Here is a 25639-nt window from a genome sequence, read left to right on the forward strand (position 1 = left end):
GGAACATTTACAGGCTCCAATGGGCTAGAGTAGGTGCAAAGCAATTCTCTGCTTTTATGTGTGCTAGTCCTTGAAACTGGAAACCTCTCTCCATTCTCTGTCTCTGAAATTCCAGTCATTTTTTAGATTCTCCTCTCTGAAACCTGCTCTAAACCTGTGAGCCAACTTCAGTTAATTGATAGTAACTATGTAATACACTCTTTTGAGAAGGATGGAGTTGGTGGCCCTAGGCTGGCCTCAGACGGAGGAGTGCAATGATTAATTAGTGATGTCTGACATGGCTTGGGACTGAGTTTGTAAGTGGACAAGTTTGTCTAGTCTGGTCTAGAAGCACTTTGCTTTGCACTCCTATACCACAATTTCTGGAACACAACTGAACATTTACTTCCATTACTAGAGCAGAAGCTCCTAGTACAGGGTGTGCACTGGAGACCAGGCTAGAAAACTGGGTGAGTGCCAGCTGGTGAATTGCTTTGTACTGCACCCTGCTAAGGTATTTCTCCTGGAGGCAATGAAGACTCATAGCAGGTTGTCAAGTCCTGGGGAGAGGGTGGAAAACAATACTGCTATAGTCCAAATGGTTGTGTTCCACCCCTTCACCCCCCAATCCATCTGTTGAAACTGCATGTGCTGGTATTAGGAGCTGGGGACTTAGATAGGTGATTAGATCACGAGGGTGGAGTCCTCACAAATGGGATTAGTGCCCTTAGAAAAGGGACCCTGGAGAGTGCCCTTATCACTCCTGCCAGAACATGAGAACATGACTGTCTGCAACCCAGAAGAGACCTCACCAGAATCCAGCCACACTGGCACCCTGATCTCAGACTTCTAGCCTCAGAACTGTAAGAAATGACTTCCCATTGTTTATAAGCCACCCTGTCTGTGGTCCTCTGTTATAGCAGCCATAACGGACTAAGATGCCTATGTTTTAGAAAGTTCTGTCTGGCAGCAACATGGAGTTTGGAATGGAGGGAAATAGGACAGGTGGAAGAGATGGATCACAAGGCTACTGGTGAGGGGAGCAGCAGGAGTGGGGGTGCGGAGGGCTGGAATAATTTACATCTGGTAGTAGGGAGAGGGAGGGGGAGGCTGAGAGGGTGAGCAGCTGGGGGCGGGCTGGGGTCTGCTTTCACAATAGAGAAAACAGGAAGGGGAGGCAGTCTGGTGGCCTGTCCTTGGCCCTGCTTTCTTCCCCTTCATGGTGCAAAGTTATACATGTCTGTCTCCTTACTGACATTTATATCTCTAGCCTCAACCTCACTCCTGAGTCTTACACCCACAAATCCAACTGCCTGCTGTACAGCGACAGCATTTGGGACCTGTCAGCATCTTCCCCAGACTCCAAACTACTGGGGCAGGGACCACACCCTGCTCAGTGCAGAGTCCTTAGTGTACCGCCAGCCTCTGATGAATGCCAGCTCAGCAAGTACCTGATGTATGAATGAATGAATGAGCTAACACCTCCTGGGCATCTCCACCCAGATGTTCTCTGGCACCTCAAACCCAACCACCCCCAAACAGCACTACCTCCCAACTTTCTCTTCCTAAATCGATCCACCATCCACACAGTTGACCCCTCCCTCCCTCTTCCTTTCTTCTGCAGCTCCAGTCGCCATGTGCTCCTGATTCTACTTCATCTGACAATGAAGTGCCTTCATTTTCCCTGCCATGGTCAGGCCACTGTGTTAGTTCAGACTGATTAACTGCCTCCTGAAAACCTGTCACAGCCTCCAGGCTGTTCCCTGTCCCTTTAAATGTGGTTGGTTCTCCCATGCACCATGCTTTTATCAGCATATAAATGATAGCCAAGGGTAATTTATGATACATTATTCCAGATTATCCCTGGCTGTCACTGATGCGTTGATCTATTCTAGGGATTCTCCCAGGCTGTCTTCCTGTTTATGTGAGCCCATTGCTTCCTAATCCCCTTTCCCAGGCCCTCTTAAACCCTGGCTCTGCACCCCAGCATTTGATATCTGCTCCAGAATGTCTCCTTGTCTTGGGGCCATTTGCATCTCTGACTTGAGTGTTTCAGTCAAATCTGTGTTCCCTTGATTTTAGCATCACCTTGAGCTTTGGGCAAAAGCACTCCCTCTGACAACCCCACATCCCTGGAGCCCTCATTGGGCTGGCAGGCATCTGAGACTCATCCCCAGCCCCTACTCCGGAAGAGGGGGACTCTGATACCTGCTTCCAGACGGTACTCTCTCCAACTAGTGTCAGAATGATGTTTCTAAAATGCAGAACAGATCAGATCAGATTGCTGCCCTGTTCAAAACCCTTGACAGGCTTTTCGTTGGCTTTAGCAGAAGGTCCACCATCCTTAGCCTTTGGGGATCTGACTCTCACCTATACCTCTAGCCTGTCCTCATCTGACTTCCCTCTTTTTCCCTATATTCCTCTCACTCTGCAGTCTTTGGATTCTGTAAATGTGCAGAGCTTTCCCACTTCTTTGTACTATTCCAGGAGTTCCTTTCAGCCTAAAACTCTCTTCCTTCTCATCACTCTAACCTGGAGCACATTAGGAACCATCAGAGAAGTGGGGGTGGGGGAAATGGGCCTGCTCAGACCCCAATGGTGAAAAAACAAATTGATATAATCTTTGGAAAACTTGGCAATAAGCAGCAAACTTTTCCCCCAAAGTGCAAACTTCTAACTCAGAAATCCCATCTGAAGGAATTTAACAAAATTATTTAATAAGACAAATACAAATATATACATGTATATTTATACACACACACACACACACACATACACGTATATATGATGCTCATTGCAGCACTGTTTGCGATAGCAGAAAATTGATTTTAAGCAGTATGGTAGTCAGATAATGGGATATTATGCAGAAATTAAGAAAAAATATTTCTCTATTTTTATTCACATGGAAAGATATTGATTTTATATTGTGAAGCGAAAAAGTAGGTTACAAAACTGTGTAGAATACAGCCCCACGCACACATCTATATGCCTAGAAAAAGGTTGCAAGGCTAAAACAAAACACTAAGACTAGTTTTTTCCCTGTCTTGGGAGTATGAGTAATTTTTGTTTTCTTCTTTCTGCTTCTATTTTATAAACTTTTTTGCTGCAAGCAGGAATTACTTTATTGCCAAAGGAAGACATAAGGATGTCATTTCTATTTTAGAGGAAGAATATGTAGCTGCTGAGAAGGGAGGCTAAGAACAGATCGTAAGTGTCGAAAGGCTGGCTCTTACCACTATCACATTTCACTCCTCGCCAGCCCACGTCACAGTCACAGGAGCCATCCCCGGAGGGTCCTTGATTGCATCTCCCATGGACACAAGTACATGCTAAATGGAAAAACACCCACACATTGTCAGACTTCTGACCTGTGTTCAACAACTCATTTATCACTTAATACAAAGGTTCACTTTGGTGCACTTAATTCTTCAATCTGCTCCCAGGTGGTCGCTGTTGTTACTGGGAGGGCTGGATTCTCAGGAAGGGCAGGGGCATAGGAGGCAGAATAGAGAGGGCTAATATGTGAACCAGGTCATGCTTCAACCAAAACCACCACTTGGGGAACATATAGCACTGTGGGGCAATGACCCAAGCAGTGTGATTGTATCCTTGGCTGAGGTTATGTGGGACCCCTGGGGATGGAACCATGTTTGTTCCCTAAGAGTAGACTTCAGAAAAATGTCTAGTAGTTTCTATAAACCCGGCATGGCACTGCCTTCTTCAACACAGAAATGCTGATTTTTGTTACTCAGCAGTGTCATGAGTGAAAGCGAAGGACACCTTCCTTAGGAAAAAGCATTCAGCCTTGGGGGTTTGCTGGACCCTGTGAGGGTCATCTATGGATCCTAGGTGAGGAAATCCTGCATAAGTGTAGGTAGATAATTCTTCCATATAACATAGAAAAAATCAGCACTACAATGCCAATTATATAATATAGGGCCTGATTACAATGATTCAGTTACATACTGACTTTGTCTGGCTTTGACTAACTAATGAGAAAACAGTGATAGCCAGGTTAATGGTATGGTTTTTACTATAAGGTAGAAAAAATACTTTGTTTTCTCATGGATTACGAAACCCCTTCTCCCAAGTCAACCCTCTCATAGGTGTTTGTCCCTGGGCACAAAAAAGTCAGGATGAGAGAATGCAGATGACTCAGCTAAACTAGATCACGATTTTTGTGAAAACAAACTTAGAGCATGTGGCTGGCTGAGGATGAATCAACAGATTGATCTTCATGCAAAGAACATGATTCAAGAACAAGGCTTTGAGTGAAGCAAGCATGCATTCACATTTCATCAGGTGTGACCCTGGGGGAAGCCATTCAACCTCTTTGCCTTAAGATCCTCATCTGTAAAACAGAGATCAGACTACTCAAGTATATACAGTTTCTGTGTGTATTAGATGAATTAATGTGCACAGAGCTGCTTTTCAAACTATCGAGTGATGTCCAAAACTGAGAGTATACCCATGAGGACCAGTGCAGGCAGGCAAATGCAGAAATGTGGGTGGGTTGGCAGGTCCAGGTTAGTGGCTGAAACTGTGTGGAATCCCTGCCAATGCAGATTACACAACACAGAAGCTCCTGTGATTCATGTGATAACAGGGGATCCCAGCCTTCCCTGGAGGCCAGCGGTTAGGGAGCGCATGCAGAGTCACTCTTTTCTCCTGCACATCTGGCTGGTTGTGGGAGCCCGCCTGGGTGGGTGGGGCGAGGGATCACACCTTGGTCGCAGTGGATGCCGTACTTGCCCTCCGCGCAGGTCTCGCAGGCCGTCCCGTTGAAGCCCTCTCCACACTCACACACGCCCGTGCCATTGATTCCATCCAAGCAGATCCCGTTCCCAAAGCAGACGTTCTCAGCTCTCCCTGGGCAGGGCTGGCACTGGGGGCCAAAGTAGCCCGCACAGCATTCTCTCGTCTGGAACGGAAGGACCGGGCTGGACTGGGACAGGGCTACCCTTCCACCCTCTGGTTTCATCCAGCTGAGGTGCACAACTCCAGCAGGTGGGACTAGATGTGTGCCTGTAGCTTTGACCCCACATGGAGGGGATTGTGAGGACCGGGGACAGAGTCCCCTGAGAACCAGGTGAGGCTATGCAATTCCCAAGGGTGCCAGGAACAGCATGGAGGCTTCTGCCGAGGAGGTGGGAAGGAGGGGAAGGAAAAAGGCAAGCAGGAGTAGAGGATGAAGAAAAGTGAGAAAGGAGAGGCAGCAGGAACAAAGTAAAGAGTAAGCCAAGAAATGCCAGAGGGGCCCTCGCCGTCCCCAAACTCGGACCCTTTGCGTTGTATGTTATTTCATCTGGTGCTGAAGGTGGGAGGCCCAGGTGGGTGAGCCCTCTGACATTCTGTGAATGACTTTCTTGTAGTTCAGGGAAGCCCTTGGGCCTGCCTTTGTTCTTTTTTTTTTTTTTTCTTTCAAAAGGAAAACCAGGTTTTATTGCGTTTCTGATTAAAAATCAGTAAATACTAGTTATAAAAGATTTACTCGATACAGCAAGGTATAAAAAATATTCTCATTTCCCAGAGATACTAGCAACATCCACTTGGTCCATAATCTTAATATGTGTAAGTGTATTTAACGAAGATCCTGTTTAGCACGATGCTAGATGGCCTATTTAAAAATGCTTCCACGAATACTCCATTTTTATTTAAAGGAATTCTCAACTTGGTAGTATCTATCTAAAGCATAGTCATCCTCATAATTGCTACACCTCTCAAAAGCAAATGGTCTCCCCGGTATTATATGGCATGAGCCTGCCTATGTCTCCCATCAAGGAAGGCTTCACTGCTCACCAGGTTCCTGCCACACTGGTCCTCCAGCCCTGAACACGTCCAGCTGTTTGGGTCTTCATACAGCTCCCCTTCTTCCTGGGACTCTCTTCCCTGTGCTTAACAGGCTAATTCCTTCTCCCTCTCCAGATCTCAGCTTCTTTGGAGAAACATTCCTTTAGATTCCCCTCAACCTAAAGAACGTTACTTTCATGGATCTCACCTTGATTTGAAATAAAACCCTTGTTTACTTCCTTGTTTACTGTCTGTCATCCCCCTAGGTAGCTCTGGGAGCCTGCCTTTATCCTTGAGTGGATTAACAGGCAAAATCTCCTGTCAGCCCCAAGATCCACACCTTAAGAGCCAAACCACCTTGCCTCTATATGGTAAGCAGGGGCTATGTCTAATCTGGGAAAGAAGGGCAGGATGTCATAAGGAATTTTCCTGCAGATTGCAAAGCAACAGCTCAGAGGTACCTAGCTCTGGGGTCCCACTTTCTAAATGCATGTTCTCTTTCCTTAAGGAGTTGCCCATTTCTTTTCTCTTTTGCTTACAAGCATGCACACAGGGCATTTCACCCTGCTGTAAGAACAGGGAAATCCTCTTAGCCTCTCAGTCCCTCGATCTCCTCATCACGCAATGGAATACTGCAGCTTTCACCAATGTGCTGACTTAGAGAGCTGTCCTGACTTTCAGTGCTACCACTACTGCTACTTTGAATGACAATGGTAATGAAGATAATGAGGAGGAAGAAGAGGAGATGGCAGAAAGGATACGGGCAAAGGCACTTTGCAAAGTACAACATTAAATTTCTCAATGCTGCCGCAATAATTACAAGGCTGACTAAATCATTATACTCACGATGACAGTTTTCACACATTTTGGCTGGCACCCAATGAACAGGGATCGCTTGCCCATGAAATAAATGGTATACAGACATCTCCTTGTCTCTTCACCCTGTGAAATAAGAATGATTATATTATTTATTATATTCCTCAGTTAGGAAAAAGTTTTTCAGTTTCTAAAAGCAAGTAGGTGGGTGATACATTGCTGTCTCGCTAACTGATGTTAGCTAATGTTCTGGGAAGGGAGGGGGCTGTCTCACTAACTGATGTTAGCTAATGTTCTGGGAAGGGAGGGGGCTGGCTTCTTGGAGTTGCTTCATAAGACAGAAAACACAAAACACAATGTTGGCTGCCAGAACACCAGGTGGCAAAATATAAGATAATTATACCTTTGGGGGGTAATCTGTAAAAAGAACTTTTCTCTAGAAGATGAACTCAAGCCAGATAGAATCCTAGTGTAAACCTGATAAAAATGTCCTTCTAACACCACACATTGATTGAGCTGAGGCTTGGTTTCTATTGATTGATTGATTGATATTCTGCCTTGGCCTCAGAAAAGATTAAGGCTGTTTACAAAGACTCACAATATTCAAGATTAAATGAAAACTCAAGTGAGAGACAGTGTTTTTACTGTTGTAAATTACTGTCATGCTGTGGAGGGTGCGTGAGCGTTTATTCTTTGTAATGGTTGGGGCATCGTCCAGTAAATTCATGTAAAAGAAGTAGCTTTCACAATAAATAGCTACAAAAAACACTATTCTTGGGTAATTAATTCAAAGACATATACCTCCCCCCAAGTCTGTCACGTGTTTCTTAGAGCAAGTTAGTTGTAACTTCCACTGTAAAAGGGAGTCAGGCTGGTGGAATTCATCCTGGCTGAATATGGTGTGGATGTGAAGTCTGCCTCCTCTGATAAGATCTCCTGCTCCAGTGCTCAACTGGCTACTGAGATATGAAAGACATAGAGGGTGAAAAATCCCTTCCTGCGTGTGCATTGGTTGAAATGAATGCTGTTTCTGTTTATTTATTAATGAAAATTTTACTTTGGTCCAAAAAAATGGATTCAAGACTTCAGAAAGATGCATACAATATAGAAAGTAAAATTAAATTAAAACCCAGTGAAGGAATGAGGGCAAAGAAATGAGATATGCTTGAGATTTATTTTCTAATTTGGACCTCCCTGGGATCTGTAAACTATTACATTGAAGCAGGCAAAATACTTACTAGTGGTTTAGTTCCAAATGGGCAGATTGGCTGAGGACACTTCCCACACTTTCCCTTGTTAAAACAGAGGCAAAGTGAACATTTCATAGTTATTATCATTATTCCAAACAAGGCTGTAAATATTTTCCAGACCTCCAAGCTGAAGGTTTTAAGGTATAGAATTGAAAATCAGAAGCCCATCTGATCAATTCTTTTAATGTCCTTTGAGACAAGCACTTCAACTACTCCCAGTCCTGGATGTTGGCACGTTGCTGTCTTCACTATACACTTTTGTAAAAATCTGAAGTATAGCCGATTTACATTGTACAGCATAGTGATTCAGTCATACATATCTATACACACAAATATTCTTTTTCATATTCTTTTTCAATATAGGTTATTATAAGATATTGAATATAGTTCCCTGTGCTATACAGTAGGACTTTGTTGTTCATTTTATATATAGCAGTTTGTATCTGCTAATCCCAAACTCCTAATTGTTCCCTCCTCCCCTTCCACTATATACTTCTGATGCTAATAATCCTGTAATCTGTCAAGGTCTTCTCTCATTTAAGTCCTAATCCCTTTAACAACAATCCTCATTTACTGAAAACCCACTTTTTAGTGAATCGGGCCAGATTCTGAGAGTAAATGATGCATCACACACAGTGCTCAGCCTTGGGAGCACATGGTCCAGCTGAGGGTTCAGCGTGGAGATAACATACACTATTATAAAACAAAGAGCACAAGATGAGAATGACAGACATTTTCGAGTGTGACCTGCTCCTAAAACAGGGGGAAGCCAATGTGACTAGTTCTTAGCTTGGCACCTATGGGACGGGAGAGTGTGGTCATTCACAGTTCTGGCTTTGGGGCCAGACTGCCTGAACTTAAACTCCTTCTCTGACACTTGCTAGCTCTGTGATCCTGGGTATGTTACTTAACTTCTCTGTGGCTCATTTTCCCCATCTGCAAAATGGGTATAGTAATAGTACCTTCTCTGTAGGGTGTTGTGAGGACTATATGGGTTAATACTCGTAAAATGCTTAGAGCAGTGCTTGGCATGTAAACAGTGCCCAATAAATGTCACTGAAAGATCCTACACTATCCCATGGAGATAAAAGTCTCCATTACTGCATCCTGTATTATACTGAAAGGATCCATTTCCATCTTTTCACTCCAACTAGACTAGGCTTGGCTAAAACCTTCCATGGGTGCACCGTGCCCCCTTCCTGCCAGGCCTGGCATACTTTCCTTCGAGGAAGACCACAGCTTCAGAATCCTGCTCAACACAGCCCTGCGGGCAGCCTTTCCCAGACATGCAGGGCACTAGTCTCACTTATTTTTGCAGAGCCACGGCTGAATACACACCTCAGCTTTCAAGGATATTCACCCTATGACACTCTATGACATGAGTCCTGTGCTTTCAAAATTATAAAACAAGAAGCCAGCACTCTTCAGTTGCATCATTGGCCTTGGCTATAACTTACTCGGATGACAGTTGTGTCATTAATATCACATCTGTTCTTCTGAATTTCCAGAACTTTCCCCAAGCCATGGATCACTCCCTTGTCAGTGGCTGCATTGGTGTAGTTTATCGGGGCCTCATTTACGTAGAGCTGTGAACAAGAGGATTAATTCTAAGTTTTTCTTATAGTCATTTTAAGGGAAATAGGGAAGATGGGGATGGGTATCAGTATGACAACAGCCTAGGAGGTACTCTAGTATTCACCTGGAAGGTGGCATACTGCAGTGGGAAGAGCTCTGGCCCAGGAGAAGGGAGTCTGAGTAACAGCCCTGCATCTGGCGCCTTCTAGCTGTGTGAGCTTGCGCCAGCTGCTTTTCCTCTCTGAATCTCAATTTCCTCTTTTGCAAAAGGAAGAGATTGTTCCAGGTAATCTCTAAGGTTTCTCTCTCTCCTTCAGATGATTGGTTTTTGTTAAGAAATTCTGACTCATGATCATGATGTGAGTGCCCTTGGAAAAATGGCTCCATGGATGTGCTTGACGGCGCTGGTCACTGGCGGTCCTGGAGGTGTGGAAGCCTCCCAAAACCAAGACGTGGAGAATGAAACTCAGTGTCCTTTCAGCATCTCTCTACTTCTTGGTTAACTGGCAAGCACCACTCAGTAAGGTGAAGTGATTGTTACATCAGAATAAAAATAACTAGCATATTGAAGTGTTTCAGGGTTTGTAAAAAGTGTTCCACCAGCTCGCATCATTTTCCTGTGTGTGGAGACTGCTCAGAGGTCACAATTACCCCATGTTTCCCTTCGGGCTTCTTTGAGGTTCATGGTATGTTTGTATTGTCTCTACCTATTGTGTCTGTAAGCATCCAAGACACAGGGACTAAGTCAGTATCTAAATGCTGCTAACTCAAAATCAACTTTGAGTTGTAATTTGTTTTGTTTTGATTTTTCGTGGGAGGATGTCTTAATGATTGCTTAATGCAAAATTATTAAAGCCACTAATTCATTAATGTAACTAATATAACTGAAAACATATGGTTCTTTGAAAAATTGGGGCTGTGTGTGCATGTGTAGGTGCAGCCAGGGCTGAGGTTGGGAGACAGGGGTATTCTTTATGGTACTAAACCGATGTCAAGTTTATATCTAACAAGGGTTTAAAAATAATTAACAACATCCCCCAAACTCCCCACTGCATCAAGATTAAAGTGACTCTTCCTAAGTGTTTTAAACTTGAACTTCCACTGAATGTTAAAGTCCCTTATGATTTACTTGGAGTCAAATGAACTTCCATTGGATGTTGGGATAAATCATGGCTCAGGTCCACAGAAGGGTCCAGGGTCTGTGTAGATTTGGACAAGAAGCAGGGAGCCATTCCTGGTGTCAAATGGTAAGTGCAACACAAATCTGTAGAATTCCAATATGCTGAGCTATTTCAAAATATCAAAATAGCAGAACTTCTGATGCAGTAATACTATTAACTTGGCATTAAAAAAAAAGTCTGAATTGTTCTTATTGCAAGATGTATCTGGAGAATTACGAGCTGCATTAAAAGTTTGAACTGAACACAAGTCCACTCATTTAGAGAGCATTTTTCTATATCTCCATTGTCCTAAGAGAGAGTAAATGAGTATCAGTAAAAGCTAAACTTCTATTGTCGTCTGTATATTGTAACTTTGAACTACTTGTCTATTGTAAGATAAAGCCTCTGTTGTTAAAAAAAAAAAAAAAACCAACAAACTCTAGATCAAAGGCTTTCCAAACAAATGGAAAATAAACATGATAGAATTGAAATTGATTCAAGTATCTGCATGGGAATATTCATTTCTACATGGTGAAATTAAAGATGATACACATAAAAACAAAACAAAAATGTAAGATCTTTATAAACAAAAACCTGCCTTACCTGGAAAAATAATAAAATGTATTTAAAAGGATCTTCTCAAAATTATGACACAATAGGTAAGATATTTGCAGGCATCAGAGGAAAATATTTGGAGTTAGATTATTCCCTAAGTAATGAAGAACCAGACTTATTTTTAACTCAAGCATGTTAAAAAAAAACTGTACACAAAATTTACTTGTGATTCAATGACGATACCACTGAGAAAATTGGTTTTTAAACTGCATTTTTATAAAGAATATTATTGCTTGAAAATGTGTAATTAAATTTTATTCACTTTCATCTAGCATTTAGTTTACATTAAACAGTTTTTATTAATTTTTCTTATAAGAATTTACTAGATTTACATTGTTTCTTGTTGGGTTTTCATAGATTGATCCTCCCACATGATGTCTGAAATAATTAAATAGACTTTTATATAATCTCCCTACTTCCTTTTTATGGGTTCTGAACATCTTAAGCGCTAAGCGGCCGTGTGAGAGAAGTGCTGGCGTACAGGTGTGGGGGTCGTTTGGCCCTAGGACTGCAGTCTGTGCTGCATTGACGTGGTGTCAAATGTATAAAGCAGAGAGAACAACATTCATCCATCTGGCTGTTGGGTCGTTTGTATGTCATTCTCCTCAGACCCTGGAGTCAATGGCACTTCCTGGGAGGTAACCTTTGCTGCCAGGCTCCCGTCCATCTGGGAGACTGCTAGGGGACTGTCTGTCGGTTTGCTGGGAATTGGTATGAGAAGGGCACCTGTGACTGCTGGGATCCATTTCTGCCATCTGTCGGGCCACACTGATTATCCGGGGGCTGGCGACAGGGGGAGTTGGGGGGAGCCTCACGGCCTGGCTGAGTCAGTGCTTTCCAGCGAGACACAGACAACTATCTTCCCTTGACAAGGCTTAAGAAGTGCTGGTGGGAGTGCCCGATTCAGAAGTGAGTGCAAATGACGGGAGACACCCACGCCCGGTTTCAGGGAGAGGACCGCACCTGGTCGTTCCGGAGGAAGAAGCCGAGCGGGTAGGAGGAGCCCAGCATAGTGTTCCGGTGCATGCCATTATGCAGGTCATTCTTCAGCAGTTTCTCCTCCAAGACCACGTGGTACCTGAGTACATCCTCCTCCTGGACGACACATAGGATAGAAAGTCAACCACAGGCCAGGCCCCGGGCACTAGCTGGGCTACGCCGCTGTGCTGGGCACTGTGGGGGTTGCAAGAGCAGTAGCCAGTTGATCTGGAAGTTCTGACTGAGGCATCAGGGCACAATGGATAATAAATACTAAACCTGAGACAGAGCACCTTGCAGGACTCGCAAACTTTCCATGTCGGATGGTGAAGAACTAATTATGTGACCCTAAAACCCAGACCGAGGACAGGATTTTAAAGTTGGTTTCTCTGGTGAGAACTGCTGTGAAGAGTCTCCACCCCATCCTGCCTTTCATCTCAGGGGTCATGAGAGGAGGGTTGATGGGATGATGCCAAGGGCTAGAGCTGTGTCCCCTGCAGAGAGGGTGGTCTGTGGGGTCTTGCTCAGGCCTGAGCAGTCTTGGGCCAGGGACTCCCGGTGGGTTGATCCCCAGTGGAGCAGGAAGGCTGTCACCACCCTGGGACAGCCCTGCAGCCCCAGCATTGACCTGGGATGAGGGCGTGCATGGACCAGATGGGTGGCTGTGTCTGAGACAGCTGGTGCCTTAGGTCTTATCCTATAGATGGCTGTCTAGGAGGGCAGACAGGCCTCCCCAGAAGAAAGGAAATAAGTGGCTGAAGGAACAGATGCAGGCACTCAGGTACAGTATGAGACCACCAGGGATGGTGGTGGCCTCCAAAGAACCTGAGAGAGAGAGCGAGCGAGGGAGCTTTGAGACACTTACCAGGCCCAGAGAGCAATGGCATCTCAAGATGGTACCAGTGAGGTAACAACCTTCCTACCCTCTTAATGTCTACTCCTGATCACTAACAGGTCCTGCCCCTCCACTGCAAACCTGGTGAGGCTAAAACTGAGTTCAGTGAGATCAGGAAAGGGACTAGAAGCCTCATCTCATGGGGAAAGAGAGAAGGTAAATTAAGTTACTGTCTCTCAGCTCCAAGCTACCCTTTACCTCGTTTCTGCGGCTGGGGCTGGGACCACAGTCTGCCCTCCCCATTTGCCAGTGCTCCTGCTAGGTTCTGCCAGCGCTAAGTGCTAGAGGAGACTGTGAGGCCCATTGGAGCAGAAGTGGGGAGCAGGATTTCTGCTTCCTCTGTGCTTTCTGGTCCTATGGGCATCCCCCAGCCTACTTCTTCACCAAGGCAGTGGTAGCTGATGCCTGTCACTCCCAGACTGGATTTATCATGTCCCTCCCTCTTCCAAGATGCCAGCACTCGCTGGGCAATGCCCCATCCTAGAGGCCTGGGTCTTGGACCCTCCTCCAAGGTCAGAGACACCAGCTGAATGGCACCCCGTCCTCTGAGGTCTGAGTTACAGCTCCTTGGGGGCTCCCCTATGTTTCTAAGCTTTAGTTATCCTGACCTCTTCCCTCTGATCTCCCAGCCTTTGGGGTCATAGATGGTTCCGTGATATCTCTTTTTTTTTAACCTTTCAACTATACTTATATAGCTTTATACCCAATAAACAATTCATAATATTAAACTCTCCCTGGTACATTTTCTGTCTCCTGATGGACCCTGATCGATTCAAGGACCAAGCCCCCTCTAGTTTACTGTCTGGATAAAGCCTGAGCATGGAACAGTGAGGGAAGAAGATTTAATTTTAAATCTAATTCAAAATGTTGACTAATACAAGGAGCTGGATTTTTTTTTTTTAACTTAAGTGAGAGTGTGTTTGCAACTTTTGGGGGAAACAGAAAGACTGTGGGATTGCCTGAGGTTTTATCCCAGGGCAGGAAAAGAATATTCCCCACAGAACAGGTTCAAAGGGATGGGGAGACACAGTAAAGACGATTTTCAATTCCATCCCAGGAGTTCTGCTTGTTCAACATGCCAGTTACAGAAATCGAAGAGACCGTTCCTCCCTTCAAAGACTTGTAATCTAATTAGAGAGCTAAGACCCACCCAGCTGAAAAGACAATTCCTTACACCAGGGTGTCTACGTGCTGAAAGGTGTACCAACAGTCTGAAGTCAGAGTCAGGAGAGACTGTCTGCAGCTCCAGTGTCTAGAGCCTGCTTCCCGGAGGAGGTGAGACTGGACTGGAAGAATGGGTAGGGAGGAGTCAGGAGGTGGAGGAGGAGGAAGGGCAGCCTTCCTGAGGGTGTGTGTGTCTATATGTGTGTGCATGTGTGTGTACATAGGAGCAAAGGCACCAAACACACCTTTGCCTTCTTTAGGGTCTATATATCACTCTGGTTAGACCATATGGTTTCTGCAGAGAATGGGTGGGAGACATCAGTGAGCCCAAGGGTGGCTTAGGGGGACTTCAAGTATCAGCCCACATCTTTTTAGCATCCTCATCTCAGTCACCCTAAATAGAGCTGTGCAAACACAGTTTGAAACTTGTCCTCTCACTATGGGCTAGGGGTGGGACAACCCCTGGGATCCTTCTAAATGGAAATTCTGGAGTCAGCACTGAATAGAAGGTAATTATGGCGAGCTTTGGAGGCCCTAAGTACCTGGGGAGGTAGTTTAGACTTAGTCATTCAGAAAATGGAGATCCCTCCAAGGGTTCTGAACCAGAGTGGCAGGACTGAGCTTTTTATTATTTCACAAAATCCTTTGATAAATTTTGACGTTTACCCCCAGATGTTAGGAACCAGGGAAGATAGAGAAGGGCAGAATAGGAGGACGACAGAGACAGTCCACTCCCACTAGGTCCCAGCTGCTGACAGCTTGCTGCGCGAGACCAGGGAGAAGCCAGGGACGGGAGGAGGGGCAGCCATGAAGATGCTTCTAGGTCCCTGGGACACCTGCCTCCTTGTGTATACAGCCTGAGTGTGTGCTTCCAGGGGTACGAACTAAATATATGAGCAGCTCTAGCCTGGGGAAGGTTTGCGTACACAGAGTCTCTGCACAAGTTTATGTTAAATATCTGGATTTGACAAAGAAGTTTTGATGAAAGAGTAAAATGTACATGGTTGATCGACTGAAAAATGTTACGTGTTTGAATTTCTAGGAAATAATTTCCCAGGGTATTGTTGCTAATACCTACCAGAGTTGCGACCTTCTTCTCCTGAATGTAACTCTCAATGGCATCATTGTTTGGAGCAAACACTGTGTAAGCGTCAGCAGCCTCGATCACACTTGCCAGGTTGTATTGCTGTGAAGGAAAGAGGCAGGACTGTGTGAGGGACTCCCGTTCCCAGGTAACCTGAGCAGAGGGCCATGCAGAGAACATGATACTTGCAATGATGTAGCCCCGGAAGATGGAATAGTCAGGCATCTGGTCCAGCCGTGTTAGCAGGTTTGGTAAGGAGCCAGTTAGACCTCTCTGGGGAACTAGGACCTGGGAGAGAAAACCCCAAAATTCTGTTAGCCTATGTTGGTAGGATTTGCTGCTCTCCAACACACAGGTTCAAGTCACATCACAATATGCGATTATGAGGGTCTCTGAAAATTTACAAATCATACCCTTTTCTCTGATAGTTTGCAAGACCAAACAGGGGTGTGTAGCTTGGGGAATGAAGTGGGTTGGACTTCAGCCCCACACCACCCTTAGACCAGACACCTCTAGGCAGGGCAAACCCCGCACAACTGTTCATGGTGGCCCTGATGAGGGTGAACACAATGTCCAATGGACAGGTACAGAAGGAGTTGCTTAGGGAGCCAGTGCAACCCAGAGCAGTTGACACACATCCATGAATCTCTGTGTTCACATAAACTTCTTCCTCAATCCAGTTACTTAACCAAGAGGACCCTCAGTTGAGAAGTGAGGAGAATGGCACGTACTTTATTAGGGCTGTTGTAAAAATCAAATGAGATAATGCGATGCATGGTACTTGGCACAATGCCTGGCCCTAGCAGGCTGTCAATCGTTCCAATATTACCGTACACAAGGCGAGGTGGTAATGCTGCTGAGGGACTCGGAGAAGATGCGGCTCCACCCCTCTAGGACATGCCATCATACAGGGGCTCACCACCCAGTCCATAAAGAGCAACTGTCCAAACGAGCACAGTTATGCCAGCCAAATGAGTTCCAGATCAAGAAATCCCACAGGATTTCAGAGGAAGGAAGAGGGAATAAAAACAACATTTACTGAGGTCTCACTAGGCAGTAGACATTCAGAGAGAAGGTGTTGTTTCATCCTCACAGGGGAAGAAAAATGAGGTTCAGAGAACTTATGTAACTTGCCCGAAGTTACACAGCTGTGCCTGAACCCACATTCTGTATGATCCTAGAACTTACCCTCTTGGCACTATGTCAACCTTGGTGATAGGGGCTGTGGGGATCAGGGAAGGCTTCCTGGAGGAGATGGGTCTGGGGCTGGCTCCCGTGATAGTAACGCTCCGTATAGGAGATGGGTTGAGGTACCATTTTACTAATGAGGTTGTGATCATCAAAAATGTAAATGTAAGAAGAAGAAAACATAACTTTATGTTTTTTCTAAAAAGTTTTTTTTTTAGATTGAAAAAGGAAAAAAAAAAAGCTTTTTTTTTTAATTTATTTTTTTTTTAGTATTTTGGAAAGCCAGTATTGGAGGAGAAAAGTACTGATAAGGATTGTTGCCTTTTGATAAATGAAGCTATAAGCCCAGCATAGTTCCCTGCAAGTGACATATAACTTACTCAAAAAAGTGTTGTATTCTCTAGAGCCTTTCGGTAAGACAAGAGAATCGCAATGTCTTTACAAAGTATTGCACTCAGAAGTCTTACAAAAAGCCTCTTTTCTGGACAGAAATAGTTAATGTTTTCTGTAACTTAAAAAAGTGAGTATATAAGTGCCAAGTGAGAATAATTTTATTTAAAATGAAATTAGTTAATTATCTTTTTTATTCTTCCACTTTTCAGAATTTCCCAATTTATCCTAAATTCTCCTTTAATTTTAAATGAAGATCTTAATATAGTAACTGAAAATTATAGGGTAGTTTAAAATCTCACTTCCCATTAAACTTTTATCCTATTTCATACCTTTGCATACTATTGAATCACATCTTAGAAGAAATTTACAAATTTCTCAATACTTTTTCTACCCTTTCCCATTTTTTTCTAGGGCACACTAATGCAGATGGGGGAGAGGAGAAGTGATGCATAACCAGCGACCTCTCCTCTAGTTCTTGATTATATCCCATCAGGATGTATGACTTCCCTATACTAAGGTTCTTGTAAGATGTTCTCATAAATAAGTAATATAATGCATGTGGCCACACTTTAAATAGGACCCATTGGAGGATACAGGCTAAGTAAACAGTAACTGAGTCTTACTGAGTAGAGCCTCTAAATGGTTTTAAAATAAAAGTAATAAAGTATAATACAGGTTACTTTTATATTGAGGCTGAGTATTTCTTCCCCCAAAAGATGCTGTGCAGGAGGATAAGTAACACAGGGAGGGGACGGGCTATCTGTGTGGGAGGGTGTGATTCTGTACCTTGTTGATGATGTGTATCACTCCGTTTGTGGCTGCGTTGTCACCATCAATGACGGACGCTCCCTCAATTGTGATGTTCTGTAAATGCAAACCACAGTGGGAAGGTGAGTTCTTATAGGGCATACCTAGGGACTGAAATTATTTCTGGGTGTTCCACTTTTTGAGCAGTAGTGACCGTCACACTTTTGGACCATGACACACAGAAATATTTTAAAATTGTGAGCCATTTGACATTACACACACATACACATACAAAATTGAAATGAAACAATACTTTCCTCCACCATGTGGGAGATACCTGGTCATTGATTCTCTTCCACTTCACTCTACCTCATTAAAAAAAGTGGTGGCTGAGGCTCACTAAGGTGACCCTGCAGTTGGAAAAACACTGTAGATAGTGTTGTGGGTTGAATTGTGTCCCCCGGCTTCATATGTTGGGGCCCTAACCACTAGAGCCTCAGAATGGGACCTTATTTGAAACAAGGGCTTTACAGAGGCCATCAAGTTAAAATGAGGTCAGCAGGGTGAGCCCTAGTCCTGTAAAACTGGTGTCCTTATAAGAAGAGGACATGTGGACACAGACAGCTCTGTGGGAGAACACCCTGTGAATACGAGGACAGCCACTTACAAGGCAAGATGAGAGCCTGGGAAAGCTGCTGCCCCCACAGCCTTCAGACCCAACCAACCCTGCCCACACCTTGTCCTTGGCCTTCCAGCCTTCAGAATGGTGAGACAAAAATTTCTGCTGTTTAAGCCACCCAGTCTGTCATTCTTTGTTATAGCAGCATTAGCAAACTAATACAGACAGTTACTGACTTTTCAGGAATATTAATTACATGAGGGAATGGAGCTAAGAACACCTAACCTGCCCACTCGCACAGCCACCCACCAACCATGACAAAACTGGGCTCCACTCTCTCTGGTCTCCTCTCCTCTTCTCCCACCACTGCCCTTTGTTTGGAATTCCTCCTGGGAACCCTGGGTGCAGAGGGGACTTGCCTCACCCTGAGCACATCAGCAGAAGCTCTGAAGCAAACATTCCTGGCCACCTTGCCCATCTCTTTTGGTTACAGGGGACATTTATATCAGGCATAATAAAAGACTCATTATAAGATGTAATGGGACAAATCCGAAAAAAAAATGTACATATATGTATAACTGAATCGCTTGGCTGTACACCTGAAACTAACATTGTAAATCAACTATGCTTCAATAAAAAATAAGAATTAAAAAAAAAAAGGACTCATTACAACTGTGTCTTTGACGGTTAGCTCCTCCAGGTCAGAGGTCTTGGTTGACTTACCTTTGAAACTACAGAAGTTGGGATGAGCCTGACCAGGGTGGGTGTTCGGTTAATGCTTGCTAATAGAATCAATGATTTAAAACACCAGTGGAAAACCAGCCATTGTCTGATATATGTATGCGATGCTCTAGAATGATCATAAGATGTCACAAGTCCCTGCAACTGTATGTAACTCTTTTCCGCTTTCTAAAAGGAATGCTCTGATAAAGCACATACATTTGGGTAAGTCTAGGCATCAAGCCTTTTCACAGCGCCATCACTGATGAGGAGGAAGGCAGAAATGCTTCAGAGCAGCAATTCTAAAACATTCTGACTGTGGCACATGCTCCACTGAAGTGGCAGTTCTCCCTTCCCAGCAGTCTTCATTTTCATCTTGTGAGATTCAGAGAAGGAGCTGTGAAACACCACCACATGCAGCAGGGCAGCCAGCTTCCTCCCGGAAGACCGAATCCAAGTCCCTGACACACTGAAGTAAGTGCCACAAGGTGAGCTTCTGTACCCTGCTCCTCCTTGTGCATTGTCCTGTCTCCAGCACTCAGATCAGTTCCTGGCGCATAGTAGGTGTTCAAAGGATATATGTTGACCGACTCTAACTTAATATGAAACTGTAGTAATCTGTAACAACTTAGTTAGAAGGTTGCCAGTAACCAGCTCCCAACCACAATGTTCAGGGTGATGCAAGTCCCCCTCTGCACCCAGGGTTCCTGGAGGAATTTCAAATAAAGGGCAGTGGTGGGAGAAGAGGAGAGGAAACCACAAAAATCAACGTTGTGAAACTGCACAGCTTTCACCCAGAAGAACTGAAAGATTTGCCTTTCTGGATCAGTCTGTGGTCTGTCATGAAGAGCCTGTGGCCAACCAGTGGGCAGAGAGCCAGATTTTATAGGATCCCTGCTACAGAGTAACTGTGTGTGTGTGTATCAATACATGTTGATATTGTTTTTTTTTTTTATTTTCAAAGTCTCCGGTTTCTAATTTTATTTGTGAACTTTAAAATTTCTGTATACAAGTTATCTGGGGATACAGATTTTTAAAAGTCACTCTAGATTTGTGTTGGAACAATCAAAATTCTTTACATATTCTTCCATATTTATACAGGTAAAGGGGCCTCTGTTTGATCTATTCCTCTTCTTTTTATTTCATTTTTTTCCCATGTTGATAATTGTTGATACCTACATGGAGGTTTTATTCTAGGTCTATTTTTGCTCAGGTTTGGAAATGTCCATAACAGAAAAAATTTAAAAGTACAATGTGAACATAGGTCACGTTTCCACAAAACAAAAAAAAATATGGTGGTCTCTTACCCCATCTGACTTTGCCAAGTGGAGGAAGTTGCCCTGCAAAGACGTTGCCAGCATGTCCAAAGGTGACAAGGCCTGCAGGTCTGCCACTCCGTATGTGCCTAGTAGCGTGTGGTATCTAAAACAACAGTCCATGAGGGCTCTCGTGAGATATCAGTGCTTGAGGCAGTGGCATTTTGAATTAAGAGAATAGGTTCTGAAGCCAGAACACCAGATTCAAAATCTCCCCCTGCAATGATCAGCCATGGCACCTTGGGTGAGTTAATTACCCTGTGCCTCAGTTTCCACATCTGTAAAATGGGAATAATTATAATATCTATTTCATGGGGTGGTTGGGAGGATTCACTAAGTTGTCTGTAAAGCAGTTAGCACAGAGCTGGCTGTCAATAAAATTGACTGCTTCCATAATGGGGGACGGAGGTGAAAGATCCTAGAATATGTTCAGTCCCACAGACCTGAAGGACCACGTGGCTTCCTTCCACTGAACTTCATTCACATTGATGCCATTAAGTTACCATGAGAAATAAAATACATGATGCCTACTTTATTAGGGTGGGAATGTTGCTCTTGGTCAACCAAAAGGCTTTCTCATCTTGGTCCATGTCCTCAATAGCTTGCTGGGAAGGCACCAGGACAGTGAGGTTTGAGGCAGCTGATAGCATGGGTTGGAGGGAAGCATTCTGAATCACAGAAGGAAAACAAAGTGGCCTGACTCATGTTAGAGGACAAATAGGGCTGACAACACAGAGATGATAATTTCCCATGTGATACAGTTTCACAGATACTGGAAAGGTCCCAGGGACCCCTTTCCCAAATGCATCCCACCTACCGGCTGATGCCTCATTCTCCCTTCTGAGACTCACTCCTTTTATTTAAATGTGTGAACCTTGTCAAAAGGCAAATTTTCCTGATCAGGTCACACTTCGAGTCATTATCATTTACCCTTTAGTCTAAATGAAAAGGCAGAGAACAGTTTTGATAGAATCATGCATGTGTGTGCATATGTATGTGTGCATATGTGCAGAGAATCTTGAGAATCTTTGGATGCTTTTGGAATAAGGATGATAGATGATTACAGAACAGTTTCCGCATAAAACAGAGACTGGAGGCCTGAAATCAAACTTTATCTACTCACCCACAGCTAGTTCTGGGTAAAAGAAGTGATGGGCTTATACTTAGCAACTGGTTTGTAGTTTCACTGATTCCTGTGGTGTAAGTACTCCCACCATGGCTGATCAAGTACCACCACGACAGTGTTGAGAGTGGGGCTGGGAAAGACGTGCTCTCATGAGCTAGAATGAACTGGGTCCAGCACACCACTGAGCAAGCTGATGCGTGTGGGGTCAGCTCATATGGAAATCAGCACACAAAACAGGACCCTCCCTGCTCTTCCTTGTGGTGGGGTCAGAGAGGTCCCACACAGAAGCAACAGGAAGCTGTCCTGGAGTGGGTGCTGGCCAGACACCACATATCTGGGCACCTGTCTTCTTGAAGGGGACAAACCATCTGTCATGATGGCTGGCTGAACCTGCCACCTGGGGTCACTTGGGCAAAGATGACAGAGATTCAGACAATTGGGGAGGGTGGGGACTGGATTCTTTGTTACAGAACTCTCCAAGGGAGAGGGAAGAGTTCCTCTGGACACATTGGGCTGAGAGCGAAACACACATGAAATATTATAGTATTACAACTATGAATCCCAAATCTAACTTGGTGAATTATGATGATGAACTACGCTGATTTTTAAAAAAGACCTCTGTGGTGAATGAGCTATCCTTGTATATTTGGATTAATTGAAGAATTGGCTCCCCCAGCTTATCCTAGGCCAGAAGTTCTTAGCCCTGGTTGTGTGTTAGAACCAGCTGGTAAAGTTTTAAAATACACTGATACCTGGGTCAAACCTCTGCTCAATCACATCAGAGGGTCTAGGGGTAGGAACCTAGGCACGGCCATTGAAAACAATGTGTTCCAAAGGGTTCTAAAGTGGAGTCAGGGCTGAGAACCACTGCTTTAGACATGTGCCCTTCCCCTCACCAGCTGCGTTTTCTATAATATGCATTCCAAATTTCTAAAATGACATACATTCCCAATCCTAACTAATTCCAACAAAGGTACTCACATTTATCCACTCGTTAAATACAGCTGCTGCAGAGAGGAAGGACAATTCCTTATTCATTTAGTGCAAGGGAGGGAGAAGAGAGGAAAGAACACAGAGGAGGATCAGTGAGAAGTATAACCACAGCACATCTCGGGGCAGCCGCACTTAGCCTCCCCAGGAACAGCTTGTCTTCCCTGCCAGCCTCCCGCCAACATGAACGGTCCCCGGGCCAGATGAATCCCCACGTAGCCAGACCCATGCATTTACTTCCTGCTTAATGGCTCGAATTAGCCTCTATATTCAAGGTAAGGAAATAATTCCAGAAACTTCAAGCGAAACAAACAACAACTTGAAGTTCTTCCAAATTAGAATTTAGGTTGTAAGACCATGGCCATCCAACCCTACAGAGGGTCACAGAGCTCGGTAAACTGCCTGCTCTCAGAGCCAGTGTTGAGCAAGGGCTTGGGACTCAGCCTAAACCACCTGGGTTTCCTTTCTAGTTCAGCCATTTCCTAGTTCTTCAGGCAAGTTACTTAATCTCTCTGGGTTTCATGGTTCCCAGCTGTAAAATGGGGATGATAAAAGCTCCAACTGATAGGGCTGAGGTGGAAATTAGAGGAGTTAATGTTTTTAAAGTGCTCAAAATAGAGGCTGGAGTGCATGACATGCTCAGTAAGTATCAGCCACTGATATTTTAAATTTATCCATCATGGGATTTATTAATGAACATATATATTGAACCACCACAGCTGGCACCAGGTTGGAGTGAAGGAGGATATCAGATATGAAAAAGAAAAGATGGCCCCTGATCTCATGCAATTTATGGTTATTTTGGGGAAGTTAATATTCGAAAAGATAGCCAACAGTGCCAGTAGATCAGTGATGTCTGAAGGGGTGATAGAGTAAACAAAGCTCTAGACTTTGAGTTAAAAAAGACTGGGTTCAATTCCTGGGTCTGCCATTTACCAGCTGTGTGATTTTAGGAAAGTCACTTAAAATCTCTGAGAACCCAAGTGCTCACCTGAAAAATGAAAATGATGATGCCTTGCTCCTGGGATTATGAGTATTACATTCATTAATGTAAATAAAAACATTTGTAAAACTATTAAACACCATGAAAATGGCAGTAACAATTATTATGTGCAAATTTACCAAAAGGCAATAAATCTCAGAGCTGTTTCAATTCCTTTTTGGGAGTAGTTGAGGTTACTGAGTAAGTTAGTAAATACTGGTTAAAAAGTCAATTAATACCCGGAGAAAACTCTAATTCAAAAAGATACATGCACCCAATGTTCACAGCAGCACTATTTACAATAGCCAAGACATGGAAACAACCTAAATGTCCATTGACAGATGACAAGAAGATGTGGTATATTTACACAATCGAATACTATTCAGCCATGAAATGAAATAATGCCATTTACTGTAACATGGATGGACCTGGAGATCGTCACTCTAAGTGAAGTAAGGCAGAAAGAGAAAGAAAAAAACCATATGATATCTCTTATATGTAGAATCTAAAAATGGACACAGATGAACTTATTTACAGAACAAAAACAGACTCACAGACATAGAAAACTAACTTATGGTTACCAAAGGGGAAAGAGGAGGAGGGATAAATCAGGAGTTTAGGATTAGCAGATACTAACTACTACATGTAAAACAGATAAATAACAAGGCCCAACTGTATAGCACAGGGACCTATATTCAATATATTGTAATAACCTAGAATGAAAAAGAATATAAATATACACAGTATATATGTGTAACTGAATCACTATGTGCACACCAGAAGCTAACACAACATTGTAAATCAACTATTTTTCAACAACAACAGGAAAGTAAATAAGTTAGTAAATGGATGAGTACAAGAGCTGAGACACTTGGTAAATCCCTTCACGGGGCTGCTTTAAAGGAGAGGAGGGTACAGCTGGGTAGAAAGACCTGAGGCTGGCGGGGAGGGGAATGGAGCCAGCTCTGAGCTGGGCAGGTGACAGCTCAGCCAAGATGGTTGGGAGGAAAGTGAGTTGAGTTCCTGTGAAGATGTTGGAGCACCAGACTGACAGTTTGGACTTTACCTTTTTTCTGTTGCAAGAGAGGGACCCCGTGAAAGCAGGGTTTTAGGGTTTTAGGAAATGTGGCCTGGACATTTCAGAGAGAATGTTTGGCGCACGCTCCATGGTCTGGGTGTCAGGAGATGGGCTGGATGGGATGAGTAGAAAAAACGGTGCGTGGTGAAGGGTGGGGAGGACTCTGACAGGCAGGGAGGCCAAGGTCAGGGGCTGCAGCCACCAAGGAGCACATGAGGGCAGGGGTTGTCCTGGGATTGTTAGGCTAGTGGTTGCCATTGAGAGGAGGGGCAGGAACCAAACTCCAGTGAGTTGAACAAAAAGTAAGCAATGAGAAAAATCACCAATTTATTTCATCTCTCATTTCAACACATCTTTATAAACAGTAGCAGTGAAGTAGGAAGCCAGACCAAGACCTGTCATCGAGAGCTGACAGTCCCAGGTGACAGTGGGGAGACAGACAACTGGGTGGGACACGTGCTCTGCTGACGAACATCCTGGCCACCAAGTGCTCGGGCTCTGCACATAGACAGCTGAGTAACCTTGGGTGAAGTCTGCTTAGCTCTCAGTTTCCTCCTCTATAAAATGGGCATAATAATAGCACAGCCCAGAGGGTTGGGCTGAGGTTTAAATGAGGTTTTGCATGTTAAGGACTTAGTAAGATGCCTGGTACACAGAAGATGTATGCGCACACACACACACACAGACGGGGTAACCCGGGGTGCCTGGGTACCTATAGTGGCCACACAACCCAGACAAGATCACTCAGAGAGCTCAGGAGGTGCCAGTTATTTGCTTATTTGGGAAACGTGGGACTGGAAAGAGGCAGAATGGAAAGAAAGGAAAGCCAAGACTGCTTGGTACACAGAATAAAGGTTACTTTCAAAATAAAGGTTACTTTCCTTCAACCTGTAGAAAATTTGTGACCCACAGCGCACAAAGGCCATTTACAGCTTTTTTTCAGATAGTCTCCTGGAGCAAATGATTGGTAGAGCACTTTAACAGCATCCTAACTAAGAGCTTTTTTTTTTTTTTAACTGAAAGAGTTTTGCCTTTATTATTCTATACTGGAGTTCCACTCAGAGGACTTACCACTGCAGCATTTCCATAGCAAAGAAGGCCGTCTCCTTCATAGCCCTCTTGGCAAACACAGCTCCAGACGCCAGAAGAAGTAAACTGACAGGTTGCCTGATAC

General features: G+C 44.1%; 1 protein-coding gene across 1 annotated transcript in view; it reads right to left on the minus strand.

The window, feature by feature from the left end:
- STAB2 (stabilin 2) overlaps positions 1-25639 on the minus strand; it is a 134188-nt gene that overhangs the window by 43477 nt on the left and 65072 nt on the right. The window contains 13 exon segments of the mRNA XM_032493456.1: positions 3213-3308; positions 4705-4900; positions 6616-6711; positions 7824-7877; positions 9293-9421; positions 12149-12280; positions 15301-15408; positions 15496-15594; positions 17674-17751; positions 20281-20395; positions 20821-20957; positions 22397-22444; positions 25537-25632. Of these exon segments, the coding sequence (XP_032349347.1) occupies positions 3213-3308; positions 4705-4900; positions 6616-6711; positions 7824-7877; positions 9293-9421; positions 12149-12280; positions 15301-15408; positions 15496-15594; positions 17674-17751; positions 20281-20395; positions 20821-20957; positions 22397-22444; positions 25537-25632 (1384 nt within the window).

This window comes from Camelus ferus, chromosome 12 (assembly GCF_009834535.1).
Source record: "Camelus ferus isolate YT-003-E chromosome 12, BCGSAC_Cfer_1.0, whole genome shotgun sequence".
In the NCBI taxonomy this organism is placed as follows: Eukaryota; Metazoa; Chordata; class Mammalia; order Artiodactyla; family Camelidae; genus Camelus; species Camelus ferus.